At 48.0% G+C, this 22,983-nt stretch overlaps 1 protein-coding gene across 2 annotated transcripts in view; it reads right to left on the bottom strand.

Moving 5' to 3' along the window:
- The window catches only part of SLC1A2 (solute carrier family 1 member 2), a 50,264-nt gene that overhangs the window by 23,504 nt on the left and 3,777 nt on the right, over positions 1-22,983 (bottom strand). Inside the window, exons 3-6 of one of the 2 annotated variants that reach the window (XM_075548368.1) lie at positions 22,229-22,479; positions 17,114-17,282; positions 12,954-13,080; positions 1,031-1,264 (exon numbers count right to left, since the gene is read on the bottom strand). In XM_075548368.1, the coding sequence (XP_075404483.1) occupies positions 1,031-1,264; positions 12,954-13,080; positions 17,114-17,282; positions 22,229-22,479 (781 nt within the window). The remainder of the gene's footprint in view (positions 1-1,030; positions 1,265-12,953; positions 13,081-17,113; positions 17,283-22,228; positions 22,480-22,983) is intronic. The other variant, XM_075548369.1, reaches the window with a different exon arrangement.

Below are 22,983 nucleotides of genomic sequence, written 5' to 3'. Positions count from 1 at the left end.
GGCCTCCTTAGCACAAGGCGATGCAGTTCTCCCTGACTGGCTGTCCCGCCGCTTTAAGGCGAGCTTGTCTTCCGTTGTCCCTCTCAGCACCCCTTTCCTGAGGCCCTTGCAGAGACTTGCCAGGGACCCAGCCTCATCTGAAATGTCTGCGCAGCTGCCGTGGGAAGCCAGGATCCTCGAGCCTTTAAATCAAAGGACATTTCTGGGACCACTAGAAGACATGTGTTTTTCTTATTGAGTCCATCTTGTCCAAACGCCAACCCAGGGGCTTAAGACAAAGACAATATGCTGGATTTGTCCTGACCACACTGGCTCAGTTGGTGTCTGAGCAGCGTTGATCCCTAGTGACCCCAGGGCGAAACTCCAGTAAGGCGAGTTTTCACTCTTTCCTGTGCTGCCAGGCTGACGTGCTTGGGGATTTGGTTTTCTCTTTTGGCTCCTGCCTCAAAGCTCAGAAGATTCTTCAAAAATCACTAATGATATCTGGCAGCTACGTGGCATCATCTCTTCCAAAGTCGCTTCAGCAGAACGCACTGCAGATGGAGGGAGGCGGAGAGGTCTGTCCCAGGCTGGCTTCCCTCCATCTGTCCGTCCTGAGAAAGCCACTCAGTCATTTCTGAGCTCCGAAAGGATCTTTGCTCTGTGCTGCTTGCCTGTGGCTGTGATGGTGAAACCAAGCTCACGAACAAAAACACCCTCCGAGTTCATTCTTCGGACTTGACTCCTACCACTCGGACTTCTCTGAAAAGAGATATTCCACCTTCAGGCAAAAAGCCACGATTAAGCCATCATGAAAACCATGGCTTCTTTTCAAAGACTGACTTCTCTCTCACTGTTCAACAGTAGACTTTTCACACATTTTTAAGTCTTTCTGAAAAGGTGAGCCCTTTTGCTTTTTGAGCTCCTAGGAATGTCTGACTTTTTTGATAACTCTATTTTGAAATAGGAACAGGTATTCAGAAAGAACATAAAGGAGAAGGGAGAGAGAGAGAGAGAAACAAGCAAAAAGGTAATTTCTTGTATTCTCTACCTGGAAGCGGTACCCAGGGCAGTGATCCAAGCTTGGAAAATGCCAGCAAAAAAGGAGAAAGGGTTTTTCCTGGTCACTACAAAGTAAATCAAGGGGAGGAAGATGCCCCCGTGGATGATGAGGCCCACAATCACCGTTACCATATACATCCCCAGTTGCCTAGCAACCACCTCTAAGTCCTTGATTGCAATGATCTTCCCACAAATTAGGCAGGCGATACCCAGGGGCGAGTACCTGAAAAACATAAAAGGGGTGAAAACGTTAAAGGAAGCATTATGGGATTCAGAACTTTACAAAGTAAATCCATGTTCAGGTATGGCCTTCACCCGAGGATGCCCTGCACTTTCCTGTATGAGAGTGTGTGGCTGAATGAGGTTCCCAATATTCAGTAGATTTTTATTTTCTTCACTTTAGACTCTCTAATGATGCTGTATCCTCTGCTTTCCCAGGCTATCCATCTTTACAGGAGCAGAAACCCCCATCTTTCGCCCATGGGGCAGCTGGTGGGTTTAAAGTGAGGATGCCGTGGTTAGCAGCCCTTCTCGAAACCCACGCCCCCACCAGAGTTCCCGGAAGAGGGGGCTTCAAACACTTTGTGGAAAAATGGAATGAAAAGATAAGAAAGCATTTCCCACAAGGGTTTGGAAGCCCTTTCGTATTCCAAGAAATGTGGTTTTATTACTTCAAGATCTGGGAGTGTGTTTTGTTGTTTGTTTCTGCCCCCCCCCCCCATATTCACTTCTTGAACTATCATCCTGACTATATGTTATTAAGAAGTTGGTATGGACGGCTCACAGGTATGACCCTCACGTGCTGTGCCAAACAGCCAGTTTTGATTCCTAGTCAACGTGACTGAAGGACGCACACATGGCTGTGATGCTGGACTGTGGCAGCTGTCTTCAGACTAGGTCTAAGAAGAAAGGCGCTGGGTATTTATTTCCAGGAATCAGCCACTGAAAGCTCCATGAATTTACAACAGAACAGTATCTAATCCTCAGAGAGACAGCACTGGACAACGCAGCCTTTGTGTTCTGAGGTATCTGGGTTTGCAGGAGTCAGTGCCCACTCAGGGCAGCCATTTCTGGGACACTACAGCCAGGACCAGATCGTTAGTCAGGGACCATAGAGCAAGCTTCCCACGCATTGCCTCGTCGCCTTCTTACAAGAGCCTTTCAACCTAGGTATTACTTCTCCTTAGCAAACAAAGAACACTAACGTTCTGAAAAGGGAAACCACAAAACCAGGAAGAGTAATTGAAACCCAGGGCTCTGTGACCCCTCTATTGGGTGTTTATGCACCCTCCCCCCAAGGAAACCACTCCCCTTAAGCAACATTAGCTCTGTGTAGATAAGCAGATGGCATGCCGCATACATGACCAGTCCATCCGAGCAGACTTCGTGCATCTTTCCCTATTATTATGACTATGCTTGTAGTGAGCTGAGGAATTAGTTGGTCACCTCGCTCTTGGGTACACTAAACCGTTTTCCCTTTCATCCTGACTGTGGTCTGCAGGTTGGACAAGTTCCCATTCTTGGATGGCCCACGACCTATTTTGGCATTGATAGGCCATGACCTGGTTGGGCTTGGGACACTCTCTAGTGATAACCTGGAGAATCAGGAAAGTCTGTGGGGAAAATGAAGTCCCCACATGAGGCTCCCAAGAAGGATCGGGGGACAGGGAGGGAAGAAGAGCTACTCAGCTACACGAGTGCTTTGGCTGGACTGGGACAAGCGCCGTCACAGGCCAGAACTCAAGCTTTGCAAAAAAGCGCCCTCCCCGCCCCCCAATTCACTGCCATCGAGTTGATTTAGACTCACAGTGGCCCAACAGGACAGGGCAGAACAGCGCCTGTGGATTTCTGAGACTGTAACTCTTCAGGGGAGTTGAAAGTCTCATCTTCTCACTTCCTCAGGAGCCGCTGGTGGTTTAGAACTACTGAACTTGCAGTTAGCAGCCTGGTGTAATGATTATACCACCGGCACTCCTTGAGAGCCTCACAGTTGAATCTTGAACAATTGTCCAAGGCTTGAACTACGAGCCCACGAAGGATATGTTTTTCTTGTAAACACTTGGCAATGCTAATTGCCTCCAGCAAATGGCACATCCCAATGAAAAGTGATCTGACACATTTTTTTATCATGTTGAGTGCAATACAATAAATCGAACCACACCACGAGACCCAAGAATCAAAGCCATTACAGGAGAAGAAAAGGCCTGCTGGTTTTGTTTGTTTGTTTAGTTTAGTATACATATTGTATGTACTAAATAGCTTTACAGATAGGCTAGTGAATTCACAGAACTATTCCTACATAAATTGGATTTCAAGCATCTAGTTCAGGTAATTTCCTCTTGGGAAGACAAATAATGATAATCTCATCAGAGAAAAGAAACCCCTTGTCATGTACAGATTCAGACTTGCTTCATTATTTGGCTGTCTTTAACACAAACCACCAGACCACAGTGGAGAAGTTGACATGGGCACTGCGTTTAATAGAGGTTCGATTTCGCAGAGAATTGACTGTTTTCATTGATTTTTACAAATGGAATCTAAGTGCTTTTGATTTGGAGTTTCATTTATAATAATATTTGTTTTGATATTAATAAAATGTGTCAAATGCAAAAATTTAAGCTGCCTGTATATGTATGTGTGTGTATATATGTATATGTGAATATATATATCTGGTTGGAGATGCAGTAATGTCTATAGGTTCTTGAAAACGGAAATAAGAAAGGAAGGGAAAAACAAAGGATTGGCCCTGAGATGGGGACTAAATCTGAGCAGCATCCATTCCAAGTACGCGTAGGTCTGGGGCTGTGTCTAGATTGGAAACTAGAGATCAGTCTCTGCATGTTGGGCAACTTTCTGCTCTGCTGCTTTTGTTCTGGGCAGAACTGCAGCCCAGACAAGGGGCCCTCCTTCATTGCCACTAGCCTACCACACTCGGTATCAGGGCAAGGATTGTGGGGTTCCCCAAGTCCATTCGGATGTTTCCAGGATTGTAGACAAGAATGCCTAGAACTGTAAATGTTTATACTTTGGGGACGAGATCATGGTTCTTTGTCACCTTATACACACTGTCTTGGGAAGAAGCTATAGCACCCAATATCCCTGGAAAAGCTGAGTTCTCGGTATGTGCTGTAGAAGAAGATCTGCAGCCGCCAGCGACTGCTCACCATGTGAAGAGAAAAGAACCCAGTATAAGGAAACAGAAAAGGAAACGCGTGTCGCCGTGCTGCCATATGACAGCAGGTGTGAACGACTTGCACGTTTGCAAAAGAACTTTTAAAGTCTCATAATTGAAAACCCAGATTTATTAAAGGGTTGCTAGGAGTCAGAATCAATTTGATGGCTGTTAGCTTTTAATTTGGGCATATGATTGCAATACCTATTATATATAACATACAAAATGTGTTAATTAATTTTCTGTGCTATTGGTAAGGCTTTGAAAGAATAATTCATTATTATTTCTTTTATAAGGACAAGAGTGTGGCATCAGGATTGGAGGATGGCTTATTAAACAACCCGCAGTACGCAGATGACACCATGGTGCTTGCTGAAAGTGAGGAGGACTTGAAGCACTTGCGGATGAAGATCAAGGAGTGCAGCCTTCAGTGTGGATGACAAGTCAAGGTAAGGAAGACCCAAAGCCTCACAACTGGACCAATAGGTAACATCATGGTGAATGGAAAAAAGGTTGAAATTGGCAAAGACTTTGTCTGACTTGGATCCACATTCGGTGCTCATGGAAGCAGCGGTCCAGAGATCAGAAGATCTATTGCATTAGTTAAATATGCTGCTCAAAACCTCTTTAGAGTATTGAAGAGCAAGGATGTTACTTTGAGGAGTGAGGTTCACCTGACCCAAGCTACGGTATTCTCTATTGCATCCTATACATGTGGAAGTTGCACGGTGAAAAGGAAGACTGAAGAAGCAAGGATGCTTTTGAATTGTGATGCTGGAAAAGCAGATAGACAGTATCATGGACTGCCCAAAGGATAAACTGATCTGTGTTGCAAGAAGTAAGGCCAGAGTGCTCCTTAGAGGCATGAATGGCAAGACTGTCTTACATATTTGGGACATATTTTCAGGAGAGACCAGTCCTGGAGAAGGACATCCTGTGTGGTATAGTAGAAAGACAGCAAAAACTAAAAAGGCCGTCAACGAGATGGATTGATACAGCAGCTGCAACAATGGGCTCAGGCACAGAAAGGTCGCGCAGGTGATGCAGGACCGAGCAGCGTTTTGCTCTGCTGTGCACAGGGTCACTGTGCGTCAGAGCCAACACAATGACACCTAACAGCAACAAACATGATGTTCTGGGGAAGTCAAAAGTCGCACTGAAACTTTCAACCACACAGGGGTAGATAACCCACATTGTTCAATAGTCAACTGTCTACATATATGACACACAGCTTGTGTGACCATGTACAAGTTACGCAACCCAGCGTTTCTCATTTGGTTGCTGTTGGGTGGTGCGGACTCAGTGCTGACTCAGCGTAACTCTCTAAGACAGAGTGGACTTGCTCCACGGGACTTCCCAGACTAATCTCTTCAGAAGTAGTTCACCAGGTCTTTTCTCCCACACGGTGGCTGAGTTCAAAATGCCAGCCTCTCCGTAAGCAGTCAAGTGCTTAACTAAGTACCACCCAAGACTCTTTCCATTCCTGTTTGAAAGATGTGCAAGACAAAGCACACAGAGACTTGTTCTAAACTCACAGAGAGGACTACGTTTTTACACATGAATTTGAGTACATTGGCACAAGAAGCACACCAGCCTGTGTGATCCAAGGATTGTCAATAAAATCCAAATCTGAAAGAGGGAATGGTATTAGAGCTTAATATATGAACACCTGGTTTGCAAAAGGCTATGATGACAGTGGAAACCCCAAATCCACTTGAAGGGTCCAAACATGGATTAAGCTTCTGACTATTTCCCTCTGATCACAGTCCAGAGGTACACACAGCCTTGTTATCAGACAGAGAACATTGTAAAATCAATTACGGCTGATGAAGTTAGGGTAAAATGTAATACCTTGTCATTTGATCGCCCTTTTGAACCACATGATAGTTGTTTGTTTTTAATATTTTCTGCCTTTTGTCCATTGAGGCGTTTCTGTTTTGTCTAATCATGGCTGTTGATTTCTTTGTTTGCTCCCTGTTTGTGTTTTGCATGAATTTTGTATAGAAATGGTACAGAGATGGTAACTGGACCTTAATTTTCCAGGGCCCTGGCCAGGGAAGAAGGGGGACATGGAGAGCTAACAACAGTGAGTATGTGAGGAAAGTGTGGTGACGATTGTACAAGTCTTCTTAATATGACTGCGTGATTAACTTGTATGACATGAGAAGTATAAGCCAATAAACCTATTTTTAATAATCTTTTCAACATCCCCGTTGTCGTGGATTGAATTGTGCCCACCAAAACAAACGCTATGGTGAAGAGCTACTTCTGGTACCTGTGACAGTGGACTTGTTTGAAATCGGGTCTTTGAAGATACTGTGGTTAAATTAACACGAGGTCAGACTAGAACAGGGTGGGTCCTAACCCAATCTGAATGGTGCCCTGTAGAAGAGAGGGACACAGAGAGGCTGACTGGTACAGCAAGGACGGCCATGGGGAGGTACATCTGCAAGCCAAGGAACCTGAGAGAGAGACCAGAAGGGATCTTTTGGAGGCTGTCTGAACTCAGACTACTGGTCTCCAAATTGAGAGACAGTCGACTTCTCTTATGTAAAGATGCCCACATTCTGATACCGTGTGAAGGGAGCTTCGGGAGATGAATGCACCTGTTGGTACCCTGAGTTTCCCAACTCCTGCCAAAGAAGTCTGTTACGTTTTAACAAATTACTCTATATTCTCCCCGCCCATGCGTAATTAATAAGACTTTCTATACCCTTGAGGGGCCTGGTGGTACAGTGGTTAAGCTCTTGGCTGCTTACCGAAAGGCAAGAAAGATGGGTGGTTTGACCCTACCAGCTGCTCCTCTGGAGAAAGATGCACAGTCTGCTGTCGTAAGATTTGTGTCAGGAGTCACTACTGGCACGTGACAGGTGCTCAACAAATATTCACTGACTAAAAAGAAGGAAGAAGGAAGGTAGAAGAACAGTAGGAAGGAAGGAAGGAAGGAAGGAAGGAAGGAAGGAAGGAAGGAAGGAAGGAAGGAAGGGTGGAAGGATGGAAGGAAAACAGTAGGAAGTAGGAAGGAGGGAAGGTAGTAAAAAAAGTAGGAAGTAGGAAGGAAGGGAGAGGTTTAGAGTGTTTACCCAACTTGCCTAAAGTCATACAAGATCAAAAGAGGAGGATCCTAGACTCAATCCACTGTGAAATCAGATAGCATAGCCCCATTGCTCATAGCTGTGAGACCCTGGGTGCATTAACCTCGTTTAGTTTTTTTTAACTGGAAAACAAGACTAACCCAAGTACCTGTTTCTGCTAGGTAGCATTGTGAAGAATGAATGAGTTAATGGGTACACAGTAAGTTGGTCACGGTTGACTCTTACAGTGTGAGGATGGCACAGGACCGGGCAAAGCTTCATTCTGCCGTGCTATTTAGGTCGCTGAGTTGAGGGCACCAACGATAGCAACAACAGGCGCTCAAGGGGCTGTGATGGCACTGAAGGAAAAGCTTTCGGCTGCTCCCCACAAGCTCAGAGATTCAAAATCACCAGCTCCTCTTAGAGAGAAAGACGAGGCTGTTTACTCCCAGAGAGGTTCAGAAACCCTTTAAGGGTCCCTGTGTGTCAAGATCACCTCAATGCCAGTTGATTTTTGTGGTGCTGTTGGTTAAGGTCTAATAATACCCTAAACTTCACAAATTCGTGTTTGTCTGACTCATTGCTAGCCCCTGCATTCCTAAGGGCTTCAGGGCAAAAGTCTGTAGAGTTTTCTTGTCTGTAATCTGTATAGAAATAGATCACCCGACCTGAGTGGGTTCAGACTACCAACCTTTAGGTTTGCAGCCAACTATAAACCTCTTGGACCCTCCAGGGATCTTTCGAATCATAAGGCTTTAATCATTATTAGTCCTTTAATAATAAATGAGCTAATACATGTCATTGCAATGGCACTGAGCCTGAGAATTTAAAGACATTACTTATGGAAGCCAGGAACAGGAATGGGAATAGAGATATAAAAAGGAGAAGGAGAAGGGGGTGGAGAGTTGGGGAGGGAAGGGGGCACCAATCTCAATGAATGGCACATAACCACACACCCCCACCCAGGGGGGAAGAACAACAGAAACCAGAGGGGAAGGGAGACAGTGGTCAGTGAGAGATTTGAAAATAATTAATGATCTATAATCTATCAAGGGGCCACAGGGTTGAGGGGGGAAGAGTAGCTGATCCCAAGGACTCAATGGACAGTAAATGTCTAGAAATGAACGATGGAGAATATGTACTAATATTTTTGATACAATTGATGTATGGATTGTAACAAAAGTTGTAAGAGCCCGCAATAAAATGATCTAAAAAAAAGACAGTACTAAGTCTTAATTACATTTAGTAATAATGATCATTATCAGCTCTTCCATGTTGTATTTTTATGATCACTGAGTTAAGGTTTATTGTGCCAACCTGGCTGATAAACACACGTGGGAGATTATTTGAAGGGCGGGGAGATAAATGGCTCAGTGAGTCTTGCCTTTCTAGTTCTTGGGTCTCTTGCTTTCTGATGATCACACCAGGGTGCAGCTGCCTTGGCCAGGTCCCTGCTTCAGCTGGCAAGGCTCACTTTCAGCAAAACATCCCTGAGGAGAAGCCACATGGACCTACCCTGATGCAGCCCTGGGTGCTGGAGCAGCTGTGTGGAGACCCCTGTCAGCACTGAGATGCTTACACACTCACTGGTTTGGCTTTCCTCCTGCAGTCGGCATCATTGCGTGTGTTTTGTGAGATGGAGGAGGACATTGTAGATCAGTGCTAAGGACATATGGGTTAATGTTGGCCTTATGGGTTTGGACAGTACTGGATTGGGATGCTTTCTTAATGTACACTTACCCTTTATATTAAACTCATATATATATATATATTTAAATTAACACGAGGTCAGACTAGAACACGGTGAGTCCTAACCCAATCTGAATGGTGCCCTGTAGAAGAGAGGGACACAGAGAGGCTGACTGGTACAGCAAGGACGGCCATGGGAGGTACATCTGCAAGTCAAGGAACCTGAGTTTCTGTGGATTTGTTTCTCTAGTTTACCCAGACTAACACAATCACGAATCTTTCAAACACATTTAAAAATAAAAGAAGGTTAAAAAAAAGCATGATTATTTAGGCTTTTAAATGTCAGTTGATAAGTGGCTGGCTGTTTTACCCAGAAATTTCTCTTCTGCATGGTTAGCAAATACTGATGGTGACAAGGCAGCTAAAGAATGAAAGAACTGTGGAGTGTAGAATGATCGTCTCCCGTCACACATCACCTCCCTGACTGCCTCGGTAGTGATAAGAGTGTCACTAGGGTCGGTGATGCTCAGTGTGGTAAGTCATGGTGCCACCCGACCTCATTGGAATGCCTCCCACATGAGGCCATGCAGAATCTTGAGCAATGCTTATGACCCATTTTGATCATAGAATACTATGTGATAAATATAAGGTCAAGTGCTTAGCTTCAGTATTTCATGGATTATATGATTCCGAAGCACAAAATAATTTTGTGAGATCTTCCCACACTGGGTTACATCATCTCTAGCTCCAATAGGATTAGTAACTGAGTGGAAGCCTTTTAAATAATTTTCACTACCTTCTCCATTCTCAACAAAGTGACTGGTTCACAAATACGAATGACTATGACATTGTACCTGAAACACCACACAACTAAACCCAGTCGGCGGTTATAAAACCGCTGGCGGCAGCAGCGAAACAACAGGGCATGCTTGTAGGAAGTGTGCAGTTGAAAGCGAGTGATTCAAAGTCTCGCTGTAACTAGGTAACGCTGACGGCTCAAAGCAGACGCATTCAAAGGGCCAAAAAGTAAATTAACACAGAGTTTCAGCCTTATCACTGTATTGACACACAGATAAGCTGGGCTTATGAAAAATGTTTTTGTTGTTCTAACTACAGGGGTGAGCTTCACCCCGCCCCCCCCAAAAAAAAACCTGTCGAAAAAATGCACAGAAACTTTATAGACAGTCATTCTGGTGTCGTCCCCTCTGACAGTGTCACCGGTGTGGTCCACCCACCCCCACCCCCAATATGCCCTGAGTGACAGCACCGGGCAATGAAAGAGCTGCCAGAAATTGCTCTTGATCTCCAGGGAGAGGAGGCTAACTCCCCATGAATTCTGGAGTCAATGACTGGAAACTTCTTGGTCCCTACCACGCCCTACTGCTGAGGACAAGGGAGGCAACGCTCTATTCCACGATCATCTCAAAGACTCCTTTCCCAGCGAGGGCTCCTGAGGTTGGTATGGGTGAAGGACAGGACTGGTACATTTTATTCACACAACCGCTGTCCACCACGAAGGCACTGCACCGTTCGAACAGCGATATACTCTCTCCTAGAAATTCCAGCAGATCCCATTGTTTCATAACAACAGGCCAATTCTGCGATGTGTATTCCTATGTTTACATCCTCGGCAGTCTCCTTCCTTCAGAAGGGCTCTGAAGAACGTTGAAAATCCTTCCTACAGTCCACTATGTGACCTTAACTCATCTCACAAAAGAAATATTCAGAAAACTGGAGAGTCGAGATACTAACAATAACAAAAGACATCGCTTCCCTGGGATCCTTCCTTTAAAGAGCCATATTCTGACACAGATGTTTAGAAAGACCATATTTTGACACACACACTAATTTTAATCTCTGTGTATAATCCACTTTGCGAAGCACCGATCAAGACTCTCGAGCCAACAGGGAGGAGACGGTGCTCCAACTTTGGGCTCCCAGAGTTCAGAAGTGGGGGACAATGAATTTCTGATAAACCACCTACGTGATGGCCTTTTGTTACAAGAGCCTTAAGAAACCAATACACCAGGTCTAGTGGACCTGGCTCATAAAACCATACGGAACATTTCCTAGATCCTGGGGCCTGCCGCTGGGCCGCCCATTCCTGGAGTCTTAGACTTTGCTGCCGACATATTGCTCTGCTTGATCCTGTGGAGATAAAAAAGATGCCAAGAACAGGTTTGCGCCCCTCTGAGGAGGGGGCTGTCATCGTTAGGTGCTGCTAAGTCGATTTTCAACCCGTCGCACCCCCATGTGACTGAGTAGAGAGGCCTCACAGGTTTCCTAGGCTTCAACCTTTTGGGGAGCCTGAGAGTCTTGGGTAGCTTCAAAGTGCCAGTCTTTCCGTTAGTAGGCAGGTGCTTAATTTCTGAGCCACCAGGTCCCCTTGAGGTGAGGGCTAAGGACAAGAGAAGGAAGCATAGAGAACAAAGCTAGGATTTCAATGTAAGGCACCTGAATGGAAGAGGACTTGGGGCAAGTCGGGGGGAGGAAGTGGGTGGAGCATGTAGAAATGCAGAATAAGTGACTCCGAGTTCTTGTGGGAATAAGCCAGCATTGTGGCATGGGTTCAGACTGGGTTATTGTATTTCCACTCAAAGAAGACCCTCCTAGGGGCCTGTAACAAATGCCTATATGAAGCTGTGTCTGAAAGCTGAAGGTCACTGGAAGGTCTCAATGACTAACCGCAGTCCAGCTCCCTCGCTGAAGGAGTGGGCACTTGTGCCCTCCTGGGTCAGCCTGCATCCAAGAACCACTAACTATACACACACAGTAGGAAGCAGAGTCAGCTCTGTGCCCAGGAGCCAGACAGAACCCCCCAGCCACACACGTATCAGAGATTTGGATATCGATGTGAATTCCAATCCCACCCCTCCCACCACCCTAGCTGTATATAATCATTGGCATGCCAACGACCTCCATGAGCCTCCGTTGCCCGTTCTGTAAAATGGGAATCCCAGCACCAGCCTGGCAGGGTTGTGGGGACCAGGCTTCATAGGTATTTAGCACCTGTCCTGGGGCTTGGCAAGGACAAGGACAACCGTCAGCGGTCACTGCTGTGATTATTCTTGTCTGGACGATGCTAAAAGAATTGAGGTTTGGTGTCCTGGGAGCTGAGTTTTCTCTCCTCTGTGGGTCGGGAGTGAGAGTAGATTTCTCAGGGCAAGTTCCAGTTCCAGCACATCCTCCGCCATGTCACTGGTCCATTCATGGCCTAAGAACTAGCTTTCCTCCCTTTGATGTGAGGAACCCAGGTCGAAGAGCCATCTCTTGGGGATACCAGACCATGAGCCCCATGGTTCGTTCTCTCTCTCTCTCTCTCTCTCTCTCTCTCTCTCTCTCTCTCTCTCTCTCTCTCTTTCTCTCTCTCTCACACACACACACACGCACATACACACACACACACACACACACACACACAGCCATGCCCTTTCCTTGGTATCCTGGGCTCAGCTCCCTGTCTCCTGCTATTGCTCAGAGTCCATATTACAGGTTAGACTTCCAAGTCACCTCTTCTTTCCTTCAGCCCGGGGGCTTCGGTCACAGCCGGCTCTGTGGGCTGAACTGCCTTTGCCACACCACTCGTCTCTGCCACTGCCACGTGAAAGCCATCGCCGTTAATATGTAAACAAATGGGTGTTCCGATAAAACTTTATTTATGGACACTGGGATGTGCATTGCAGAAGATTTGCAAGTGTCTTGTTTGTGTTTATTTTATCAGCCATGTAAACGATCATTCTCAACCCACAGGCCACACAGGAGTAGTAGCTTGCTAATCCCTGTTCTAAGAGATGCCTCACTGCTGCCCACCCCCAATTCCCTGCTCAAAAAAAAAAAGCAGGGGGTGGGGGAAGCTCTCATCCCTTTCTTGAAGTCTTTCCACAGAGCTTGTTGCTTAGTCTTTGTTCATCATTTTCTCTGGGGACCCAAAGGCCTTCTCACAATCCCACCCAATGAGCCGGAGCGAGTCCACTTACCACATAATCATGATCACTAACTTCATCACAATCTCGTTCAAAATGTTGAAGAATTCCACCATCAGCTTGGCCTGCTCGCCCATCTTCCCCATGGCAATGCCAAAGGCGATGAAAAACCCTATGAGGCCTGTTGGGTGAATCACATCACACAGAAAGCCACGTTATAACAGACGTGCCTCTCCTCCCTTGCTTGTCAGCACCCACGTGTGTGTGCAGCTGGTGTTCCCGCCCCACGCCACCCTGCGGATTAGGGCCTGGAGAGAGAAAAGTACACCTTGGAAGCGCGTTTCCCCCTGGGTAGTGATGAAACCCTTCTCACGCCAGCAAGGAGAATGCCAAGCAGTGTCAGCTCCTTTAGGAAAAGGACTTTGCTTATAGTCCAACAAAAACATCTTCTCGCCCTTCATCACTCAAGAAATCCCGGCCCAAACAGACTAGGTTTATGCACTGGGGAACGGCTTGTTGGACCTTGGGGATTCTTATGCAAACTTTGGAGCCTACAGGGTAATAAAAGACTTGCCCTGAGTCAATCCATGGCCCTCAAGTTGCTCTGGACTCCTAGAGAGCCGACAAGACAGGGTAGTGCTGTGTCACAGCGCTGCCAGGGCTGCGTGTCGGGACAGAAGCACGCGGCCACACCTGTCTTGCACGGGGGCAGCTGAGGTTAGTAGCTGAGGGCATAACGACTGGACTCCCATGGTGTCTTTCTGAATCCTAGGACTCTCTGTTGGAATAACACAAGCCCCCAAACCCACTGAGTATATTCCAACTCACAGCACCCTACACAGGCTTTCCGAGGCTGCACATCCTTATGGGAACAGACAGCCTCAAATTCCTTCTACAGAGTGGCTGGTGGGGTTGAACCACTAGTCTTGCAACTTGTAGGCCAATGTCTAAGCCACCAGGGCTTGTCTACACTGGAAAAGCATCGACCAATGAGCCAGCATGGTCCACTCCAGGCTACAAACGTATTCATTTTGTGCTAGCCCCATCAACTGATGGCTAACGAACATTCACTCCAGAAACAGCCCAAATATAAAGTTAATTCTGTACTCTTACCTGCCAAACACAGGGGGGTGGAAGAATGTTTTTAAGAAAAACAACAGTGAAAGAAATTTTTAAAAATCCAAAATGATTTGAGAGACCTCAATTTTAACCCAGTTTTTTTTAACCTAGAGTTTATTAATCTACCCTAATTCTTTGCTTGGTCAAAATGGTTAGAATCTGTTTTCATTTATTTATTATTTTCAGGGTCATGATGCAAGAACATTCATTTTACTATCAGATTTTGCTAGCTCCTGGCCATTCTCAGCTCTCTTTCCCCCTTGGAGAGCATCATGGACTTCCATCTAAATCCAGCCCCAGCCCCACCTCCAGGGTCGGTCCTGATCCATGGCAGGACAGCTCTGAGGAGCTGTGGTTCAAGCCCCTTGTCGGTTTGCAGGAACTGGTCATAGCTACAGCATCGGAGAACCATGGCTTTCAGGGAGCAGTTTCTCACAGGCTGATCTAGCAGACTGGGCTAGGGTGGGAACCACAGGTGGGTCTGAAGACCTTGTAGCTGAAAAGGGGTCCTTAAAGCAGAACGAATGGGTTTTAGCTTCACTTGCTGCAATGCTTTAATCTTGGGACTTTTCAAAGTCCAAAAAAAAAAAAATTACAGGCACTCTCTCTGTCCTTGGAAGACCATAGAAAGAACCTTCGCTCCAGCCATAATTTGCAAATGGGAAATTTCTCAACAGTCTACTTTCCCTTGGCTCTCTAGAGTTTGGATCTGCATTTGGATGAAAACCCAACTTGTCAACATGGGCAATTGGGTTAGTTCTTCCTGTAAACATTGCTTAACTGAGCCCACTCGCTGGGCTGGGGGTGTGTCACTGGGCAAAGCTCTCTTAGACTTGGTCACGGGGGTTGAAAGAGTGATGAGCTGTGTTGAAACTCCCCAGGATGGACAAAAGTCATGTGACTTCCCAGAATATACGGAGACTCTGAGAACAGCCAGGAAAGGATGATTCTTTCCAACGCTTTGGCCCCCTGACTCACGACCCCAACCAACTCCAGAAGGTGCACAAGACTGTGGGTCTCCGAGCGACGCCCCACCTACCACAAGAGAGCAGGAGGAGTCGGGCGTCCTGAGGGTCAAGGAGATCTGGGCAGATGGACTGAGGAGCTGCCCTGGAGGAAGGCGGAGGACATCGGCAAAGGCTGCTTCGCTGAGGAACTTTCACTACTTTCCCCTCTTCCCTTCTTCCTCTAACTTCCTTCTGATTGTCAACAATGTTTATTGCTCTCCAGTTGCCTGGAAACCTAGCCAGTTATGCCCTCCCTCAGTCTCATTTACCTGAACTTGCTTCCTGTCAGGGAAAACTCAAGGGGAAGGGGGTGCAGAGTTCTGCAGCGGAGTCAGCCTGCGTCTCACCTCTGTCTCTCTGCTTTTCTAACTTGGTGAGCAGTACAAGTGGCAAGTTTAATGAACACCTACAAACATGGACCCCCAAGTTCATCTGGTTTAGATAAATAACTTTTTTTTTTAAGGATAAGTCTATCTAGTGCAAGATTTTGGACCTCAGAAAAAACCCAAAACAGTTGCATTGAGTTGACTTCTGACTGATGGAGACCTAGTTTCATTGAAAATAACCCTCCTGCTAACTAAAATTCACCATTGCGTGAGTGTTCTAGATTTGATCTGGCAACCCTGGCTAGTCAGGAGATAAAGGCATGTGATTTTTTAGATAGGCAACTAGCGGTAACACCACTAGCTGACCCATTTCTAAATGTCTTTCAACTCAATACTGGAGTGAATCACTATCTTCCATCCAGATTCCCCATTTCTCCTAGCATACAGCCAGTGTCACTTGGGATACCAGCCTCGCTCCCGAGAGGGCAGGTTATGGTGGGGAGTGGACTCGGGCTAAGGAGGGAGATAGTGGGCCAGGTGGAGCCACATGACAGGGAGTCTCTGTAGGTGGTGTCTTCTCACGGAGTTCCTCAGCTTTCCCTCCACTTTCAATTAACCGTGACTTGCAGGAATGGAGCCTACGGGACACACCACGCCATGCTCTATGTGTGCAATCACATTTACACATCACGACAACCAACACGGTAGCTGCCAACCACTCTCATTTAAGAAATGAGGCTCAAAGAGTGGAACCATTTTATTTTCCTGGGAGGTCAAACAGCCAATAAGAGCTCCATACTCCAAAAAGCCGTCAGTTCCAATTCATATAGGACAATGCTGGTAGCAGAGTGGTTACACACTGGGCTGCAGTTCTCATGGTAAGCAGTTCCAAACCACCAGCCACTCCAAGGGGGAAAAGCTGGGGCTTTTTCCTCCCATAAACAGTTACAATCTCTGACATTTCCAGGGGCAGTTCTATCCAGCATAGACTCGAGGGCCGTGAGTTCAATTACAGGACAGGACAGGAGAGAACTGTCGCGTGGACTTGCCTCTGCTGTAATCTTTGCAGAAGTAGACTGTCACGTCTTGTTCTCAGGAAGTGGCTCCTGGGTTCAAACCACCGACCTCAGACCTTAGCAGCCAAACTTGTAATCGCTGCAGACACAAGGGTTCCCTCGAGTGTCTTGCAGGTCTAGAGACTGTAGAGTCCAAAACATGTCTAGGATGACAGGCTGCGGAAGGTCCAGGCCAGGGGAGAGGGCACCTTGGAATCCCCCAGGGACCCTAAAAGAATCTCTGAGGCTCCTGGAGGCACACAGTCCAAGAGGTTTCCGTTGGACAACACTCCAGCGGGCCGCAGACAGCGAGAGCAGGGACGGTGCCTCCCCACCCGGCGCGACCATGACTCAGAAGGGCAGCTCAACAAGAGATGATGTCATGGGTCACACAGACGACTAGGCAGCAAGAGAAAGTGCCTTACCACCCTCCCGCAGGAAGTCAATGAACATGCCCAGACCTCTAGCTGCCCTGACCTTTCATGACCTTCCTTCGGTCTTATCTCTCTTCCCCAATTCCTCAGCCCTCAGTCCCCAAACCAACCCCACCAAATCCTCCCTTCATATTGACTCCCCATAGCGGAGAGCCTACGCACAGAGCAGACCTGCCCCCAGAGGGCTGCCGAGCCTGTCATTCTTGTCGAAAGCAGACTGCCACATCTCTCTCCTGCAGAGCAGCTGGTGAAAACCAAAGTCCCGCCGCCTACCTAAGACATTCATCCCATTCTTGAACTCCAGGCCCTTCTTGACAGCCATCTGGGTCTGCTCAGGGGCCTCGGTCGCCGTCCCGTTCAGCAGGGAGAGGAGCGCGTTGGTCGTCTCATTGGCCTCTTCCGACTGAGGCGCCACGAGGACCTTCTTCGTCACGGTTTGAATCTGGTTAAAACAACAGGGTTGGAAAGCACAGAGAGGAGGCTTAGTCTCTGAAAGGTCAACCAAGGCCTGGCTGTTTATAGATGGCCAAGCTTCTCATCCACTGACAAGAGTTAAGAAATGCCAAAACAAGGTGATGAAAGTGCGAGGATGTCTTATATATGTATGCAAACCAAAGTAAGGTGGGTTGTTTGCTTTTTCCAGTACACACAATACACCGTGGTCAAACTGCCCAAATCACAAGAGAATGAACGACAGGGTGTTTGTTACAAGTTCACTGAGAATGGCGTACTAGTGAACCAGTGCAAAGCAGGAGCACGGCTCGCGCGTGAGGTTGCTGTGGAGACTCCACACGTGTCAGAGTAGAACTGGGCTCCGTACATAGGGCTTTCAATGACGACGATGTCTTCAGAAGGAGATTTCCAGGCCCTTCTTCCAAGAGTCGTTGTCCAGGGAGTTTGGGGAGGGCTGGCTTCTCCTTACCTTCCAATGACCTTAGCAAGGTAGTCTAACTTGGGGCATCTTCCCAATCGTGAGAGCCATCGTGATGGCCCTTCCTGGCACCTGTGACGGATCGTGGGTCTGAGCAAGAAGCGGAGAAGAGCCTTGGCAGTGGGGTGAGACCGGCATCTCGTCATCCATCTGTTTGGCTCCTCCCTGCCTGCTGGCTCTTAGGCAGAGCCATGCACCTCTGGGAATCTCCATCTGGGCATTCGGTTGCCAGCTGCCCCCAGGTGTCATGCCAGAGGCAGGTGCTCTGGTGTTTGATTTACACATAGGTAGGAAGTCGCCTGCTCCTCCAAGGCCGTGAGGCCCCGCCTCCCTCCATGCTCCCTGGGCATGGCTGAGCAAACGGCCTCCCAGGAACCCGCGGATGCTTGACAACTGCAAGTAATCTTACTTTGAAAGGTGCCAGGCAGCCTGCAAGCAGAATGCTGGGAAACTCCCCTCTGAGCCCAGGAAGCAACATTTCCACTGCCGTTAAAAGAGAAGGCATGCAGAATCACGTAAAAGGCAACAAGTAGGTGAAGCCTGAAGAGATGTTCATGCGGATACACAGAGAAATCAAATGATGTGTTGGGCATCCTAGAGCCAGCCAGAGCTGGACTTCCACTCTGATGGCCTGGCCACGTTGAGCTTTCTCCCCCACCCATGCTGCATGTTAAACTAGATGAACCAATCCTACCACAGCTGGGCCAATGGTGAGCCAAGGACAATGAGAGAGGTGAGGGGCTCAGCGGTGAGGCAAGGCAGTCTCTGTTCCAGCCTGGCCACATGCACTTGTGCAGGGAGAGAGGAATCTGAAGACAGGTCATGCCGGGGGTGAGTGAGCGACTCCCTGGCTCTTGGCCTGGGCCAATATTGGCATAAAGAGACAAGCAGGAGTGCCCATAAGGGAAGCTTTGGGGAATAACAGGGCCAAGCTCCTAGGAAAGGAGGGGGCCAGGAGCCAGCTGTAGACCCATTCTGACGATGCCACAGAATCCAAGGCTTGCCTCACAGACCTAAGTGATGACTGCCAGGGGCAGGGATAAAGGCGACATGTTTTAGACCTGTCATGTCGACAGTTACCCCTCAAAGCTCAGGCTGTGCCATTGTTTACGCCCAATGCTCCCCCCACACTGACCTCCTTCCTCTCCTCTAAGCAGGCTGGATACTTCTGTCTCTGCAAGGGTTGTGTGCCGACGTCGGCTCCTCACCCTTTTCTCCCCCGGTTTAGCTCGTCCAGGCCCCTTAATGTCTCTGCTCAAAGCACCACCCTAGTTAGCCGCTGTCCCTGGCCATCAGAACACTCACATCAATCTGTAAACCTTGTGTGTTCATCTCCTGCCCCGAATGCTTTTCCTTCACTCCCATGAAGGTCAGCACCCCAGGCAGGGACCCTCAAGATCTCATTCCCTGTGGCGGCACCCCTGCTGCCCTGCAGGGAGCTGGCACCCAGTAGGTACTCACAAGTATCGGGTGAATGAATAGATGCTGAATTCCTTGGAAGCAGCGAACCCGTGAGGTCACTATCCAGGAGGTCTGAGAAAATACTCTGAGTCCACAGCTCTTAGACGCTCACTTGGAAAACTGGCCTTCGTTCAGAGTCATCCTTAAGCTGCCAAAATCAGGGATACCAGGGCCCAACCTCACCCAAGCCTGTCATTTGGGTAGGCCAGCCCCCACATACCTTCTTGTTCATGTCCCTGTGTCTGACCTTGGTCAGGAAGCGCCTCCTTCCTGGGGAGATGATTTAAATTACTTTAAGCTCGGCTTCACGTCCCAGAGGGCACCTCTCCCCTCCTCTTTCTCTCTGGTGATGTGAAGTCACACTGTGTAAGAGCTGCACCTCCTCCAGCCCAGGGGCTGCACAAGTTTAAGACACTTTTCAGCTTGATGTACTGTCTTCTCCACCTTCACTTTGGGGTAAGGAATTCTAAAATATTGTTTCTTTGATTATCTTAACCCAAAGGGCCAAAGTCTCGGGCTCAGCTGGGGAACGAAGTGCTCGGTCCCCATAAACATTTGACAGTGGAAGGGTAAGGCTACAGGGAGAGAGCAGAAGGGGGTCAGTTTTCCCTGCCACTGTCATAGGCAGTGTCCACATAGCAGTTGCTACAGGGGAGTAGAGCCAGGACCACCAGAACTCTCCACCAAGGCCACAAGTGCGGCCAGAAGGCTCCGTACGAGGCAAGGATGGCTTCCTAAGTACTTTGAAAGTGTCATCGGGAGAGAGCAGTCCCTGGAGAAGGACCGTCTGCTTAGTAAGTAGAGGGGAACTAAGAAGAAGACTCTTGATAAGACGGGCTGACACAGTGCCTCCGCCATGGGCCCAGACGCAAGAACAGGGTGAGGCTGATGCACGACCAGGCGGTGTCCCCCTCGTGTACACAGGATCTCCAGCGGCTAACGACAAGACCAGAGCATCTGCTCTGCTCCCAGGACCCATCTGCTCTTGGGTTTTGCCCACTGGCAAGCCCTTCTTGCATGCAGAACGGCTCGAACTGGGCATGTCCTCTTTTATGCCCGGGCGCCCCCAGTCTTCTGTTCCACAACACTCCTTCCAAAGGGCTAAGAATCGCCTTGGCATCTAATTTTATTTGTCCCTCAAAATGAATCTTTCTAAGCAAGTCATCTCAGGGGTGGGCAAGCAACACACACACACATGCACACACTTGTCTGGTTTCTTTGCTCCCTATCCAATTTCCTCTGCCTAGAAGGAGTTCTTTCACGATGACTTCATACTACAAGGACCGCCACGATGGTGCTTGTCCTGGAGAACATAGCCAACCCAGAGCGGTTTGGACTCAGCAGTGGTGAGCTATTGAGTCTTGGGGGCATCTTAAAACACAGCCAACATTTCCTCTGGTTCCCCCTTCCCTTCTTCTCTGGAAATGACTGCAAGTAGCCACTTGCTTGTGGGTTCTGAGCTGCATTCCACCCTCACCTCCCCCCAGGGTCATGGGCCCGGAGGCGCATTCTCACCTCAACTGTTCTAACAGGCTGGAGCGGGGTCTCAGCAGCTAACTTGGTAGTTCCAGCCAGCAGAATTACCAGTGGTTGTTTGTTTGTTTTAAAGGACAGATTTTGTTTTTTTAATTTAATGCCCATGCTTGTACCTGGTTACACATTTCTATAGGGTCATTTTTGCAGCATCTGCCAAATTTGAAATATAAACTCTCTGGCAGAACAGCGGTCCCTTCTTGGAAGCGCTCCGTGATGCATACGATGGGAAACGGGCAGCGAGGGCTTGGACACACGCTTAGGGAAGCAGCGCAGGAGCAAGCACAGCGCCTTGTGTAGCACCATTTGGACCGAAGACTTTAAAACTACACATAATGCACCTGTAGATGGATACGTAGACGGAGGTATAGGGGAGGAGCAACGTTCTCCACATGCGTAGCTCTAGGGAAGGGAAGTGGGGACTTGTAATCTGTATCTCAGACACTGCTATACACTGCAACCACTACCTGTCTGTTCGCTGATCTTGCTCTGGTAGTTTGCATGTTGCTGTGATGCTGGAAGCTCTGCTGCCTCTACTTTAAATACCAGCAGAGTCACCCAAAGGGGGAAGATTCCACTGGAGCTTCCCAACTAGGTGAGCGGAGGAAGAAAGGCCTGGCCATGTACACCTGGAAACCCTGGATGAAGACAGAATTGTCTCTGGCCGCACAAACGCACGGATGATCACAAGGACAACATGGGTCTGAGTAAAGCTTCCTTGTGTTGCATGTACAACAAGGGTGCCGTGCATCTGGCGCCGATATGAGAGCCGTTACCACATCTGATTTAGAGTCTTCACAATCTGTATGCAGTTCTTCCACAAATTAAAAAACACCTAAGCCCCAGAGGCTTGGCGATTCTGATTCTGCAGGCCATGCGTGTTTGTAAAACAAGCCACAGATGCTTGCACAAGGCGGCTGAGAGGCAGAACCCACTGGGCGTTGAGGGTTGTGTGCATGGGTGATTGACGTGTGTCTTGGATGACACAGGGACAAGGGGGGAGGTAAGAGACAAAAGGGAGAAGAAGGAGCCCAGAGCAAAGAGACAGTAAGGGACCTAACTGTAAAAAGAGAGGAGGTATTTTCAAAAAGCCTAAACTACTCCCATCCCAAGGTCTTATTCCAGCCTCCTCATAAACCCCTGGCTAGACAAAGTACAAAGCGCCCCAGTGGCATGGTGGTTAAGCACTCAGCTGCTAATGGAAAGGTTGGCAGTTCAAACCCATCACCCACTTCATGAGAGAATGGCAGTCTTCTTCCATAAATAGTTACAGTCTTGGAACCTATAAGGTCTCAATGAGCCAAAATGGATGCATTGACAAAGGAGTTTTGGGGTTTTGTTTCTGTGATGTATACAAGAGATTAGTAAACATTAAGGAAACAGCTCACTCATCCAAATACTCTACATTACTGTCTTGATAACTAAGAAGGTTGAAGAGGTAGGAGCATCAGGATTTGGATTACCTGCTGGAAACAGGCTTGGACCAGATTTTCAGGGAAGAGATTTCTAATGAGGTCCAAGAAGGCATCCAGGCTGGACACTTCGTCGTTCTTCGTCCCAGGCCCCAGCTGCTTCTTGAGTTTGGGGTTCCCTGGGTGGATGGCCAAGACGAGGATGACCCCCAGCACAGCGGCGATGATGGTGGTGGACATGTAGTACACCATGGCCCTTGTCCCCAAGCGGCCACTGGCTTTAGCATCTAGACCTGACAACCCTGGATCGAAAGGAAATTCAGAAGGGTCGATTATAGTACTATTCCACTAATTATCCATATAGCCATTAGTGTTTGAAGACATAATCAATCGCACCGTTTACAGTCCTGTTTTCTAAGGACATTTTGAAGCTTTAGAAAATGGAGGCAAGCTAGGGGTGGTCCTCTGGTTCCTAGTTCACAAACGGGCCCGTGACAACCTTTGGTTAAGGTGCCATCCGAACTCAGACTTCACAGCCATCGTGTTGATTCCTATTCACGTCAACCCTGTAGCACAGGGGAGAACGGCCCCTGTGGGTTTCCAGAACGGTGGTTCTTGATGAGAGAGAAAGCCTCTTCTGTCTCCCTCTGAGTGGCTGGTGGTTTTGAACTGCTGACCTTGCAGTTAGAAGCCCAGTGCATAACCCACCACACCACCAGAGCTCCTGATATCATGTAGCAGTGAGCTAAAATAAAACCGGATCGACTTCATTTTCGATTCTGCGATTGCGTGCTTTCTGTTTGGGG

The sequence above is a fragment of the Tenrec ecaudatus genome, chromosome 4, assembly GCF_050624435.1.
Source record: "Tenrec ecaudatus isolate mTenEca1 chromosome 4, mTenEca1.hap1, whole genome shotgun sequence".
NCBI lineage: Eukaryota > Metazoa > Chordata > Mammalia > Afrosoricida > Tenrecidae > Tenrec > Tenrec ecaudatus.
This window is presented reverse-complemented; position numbering and strand designations above follow the sequence as displayed.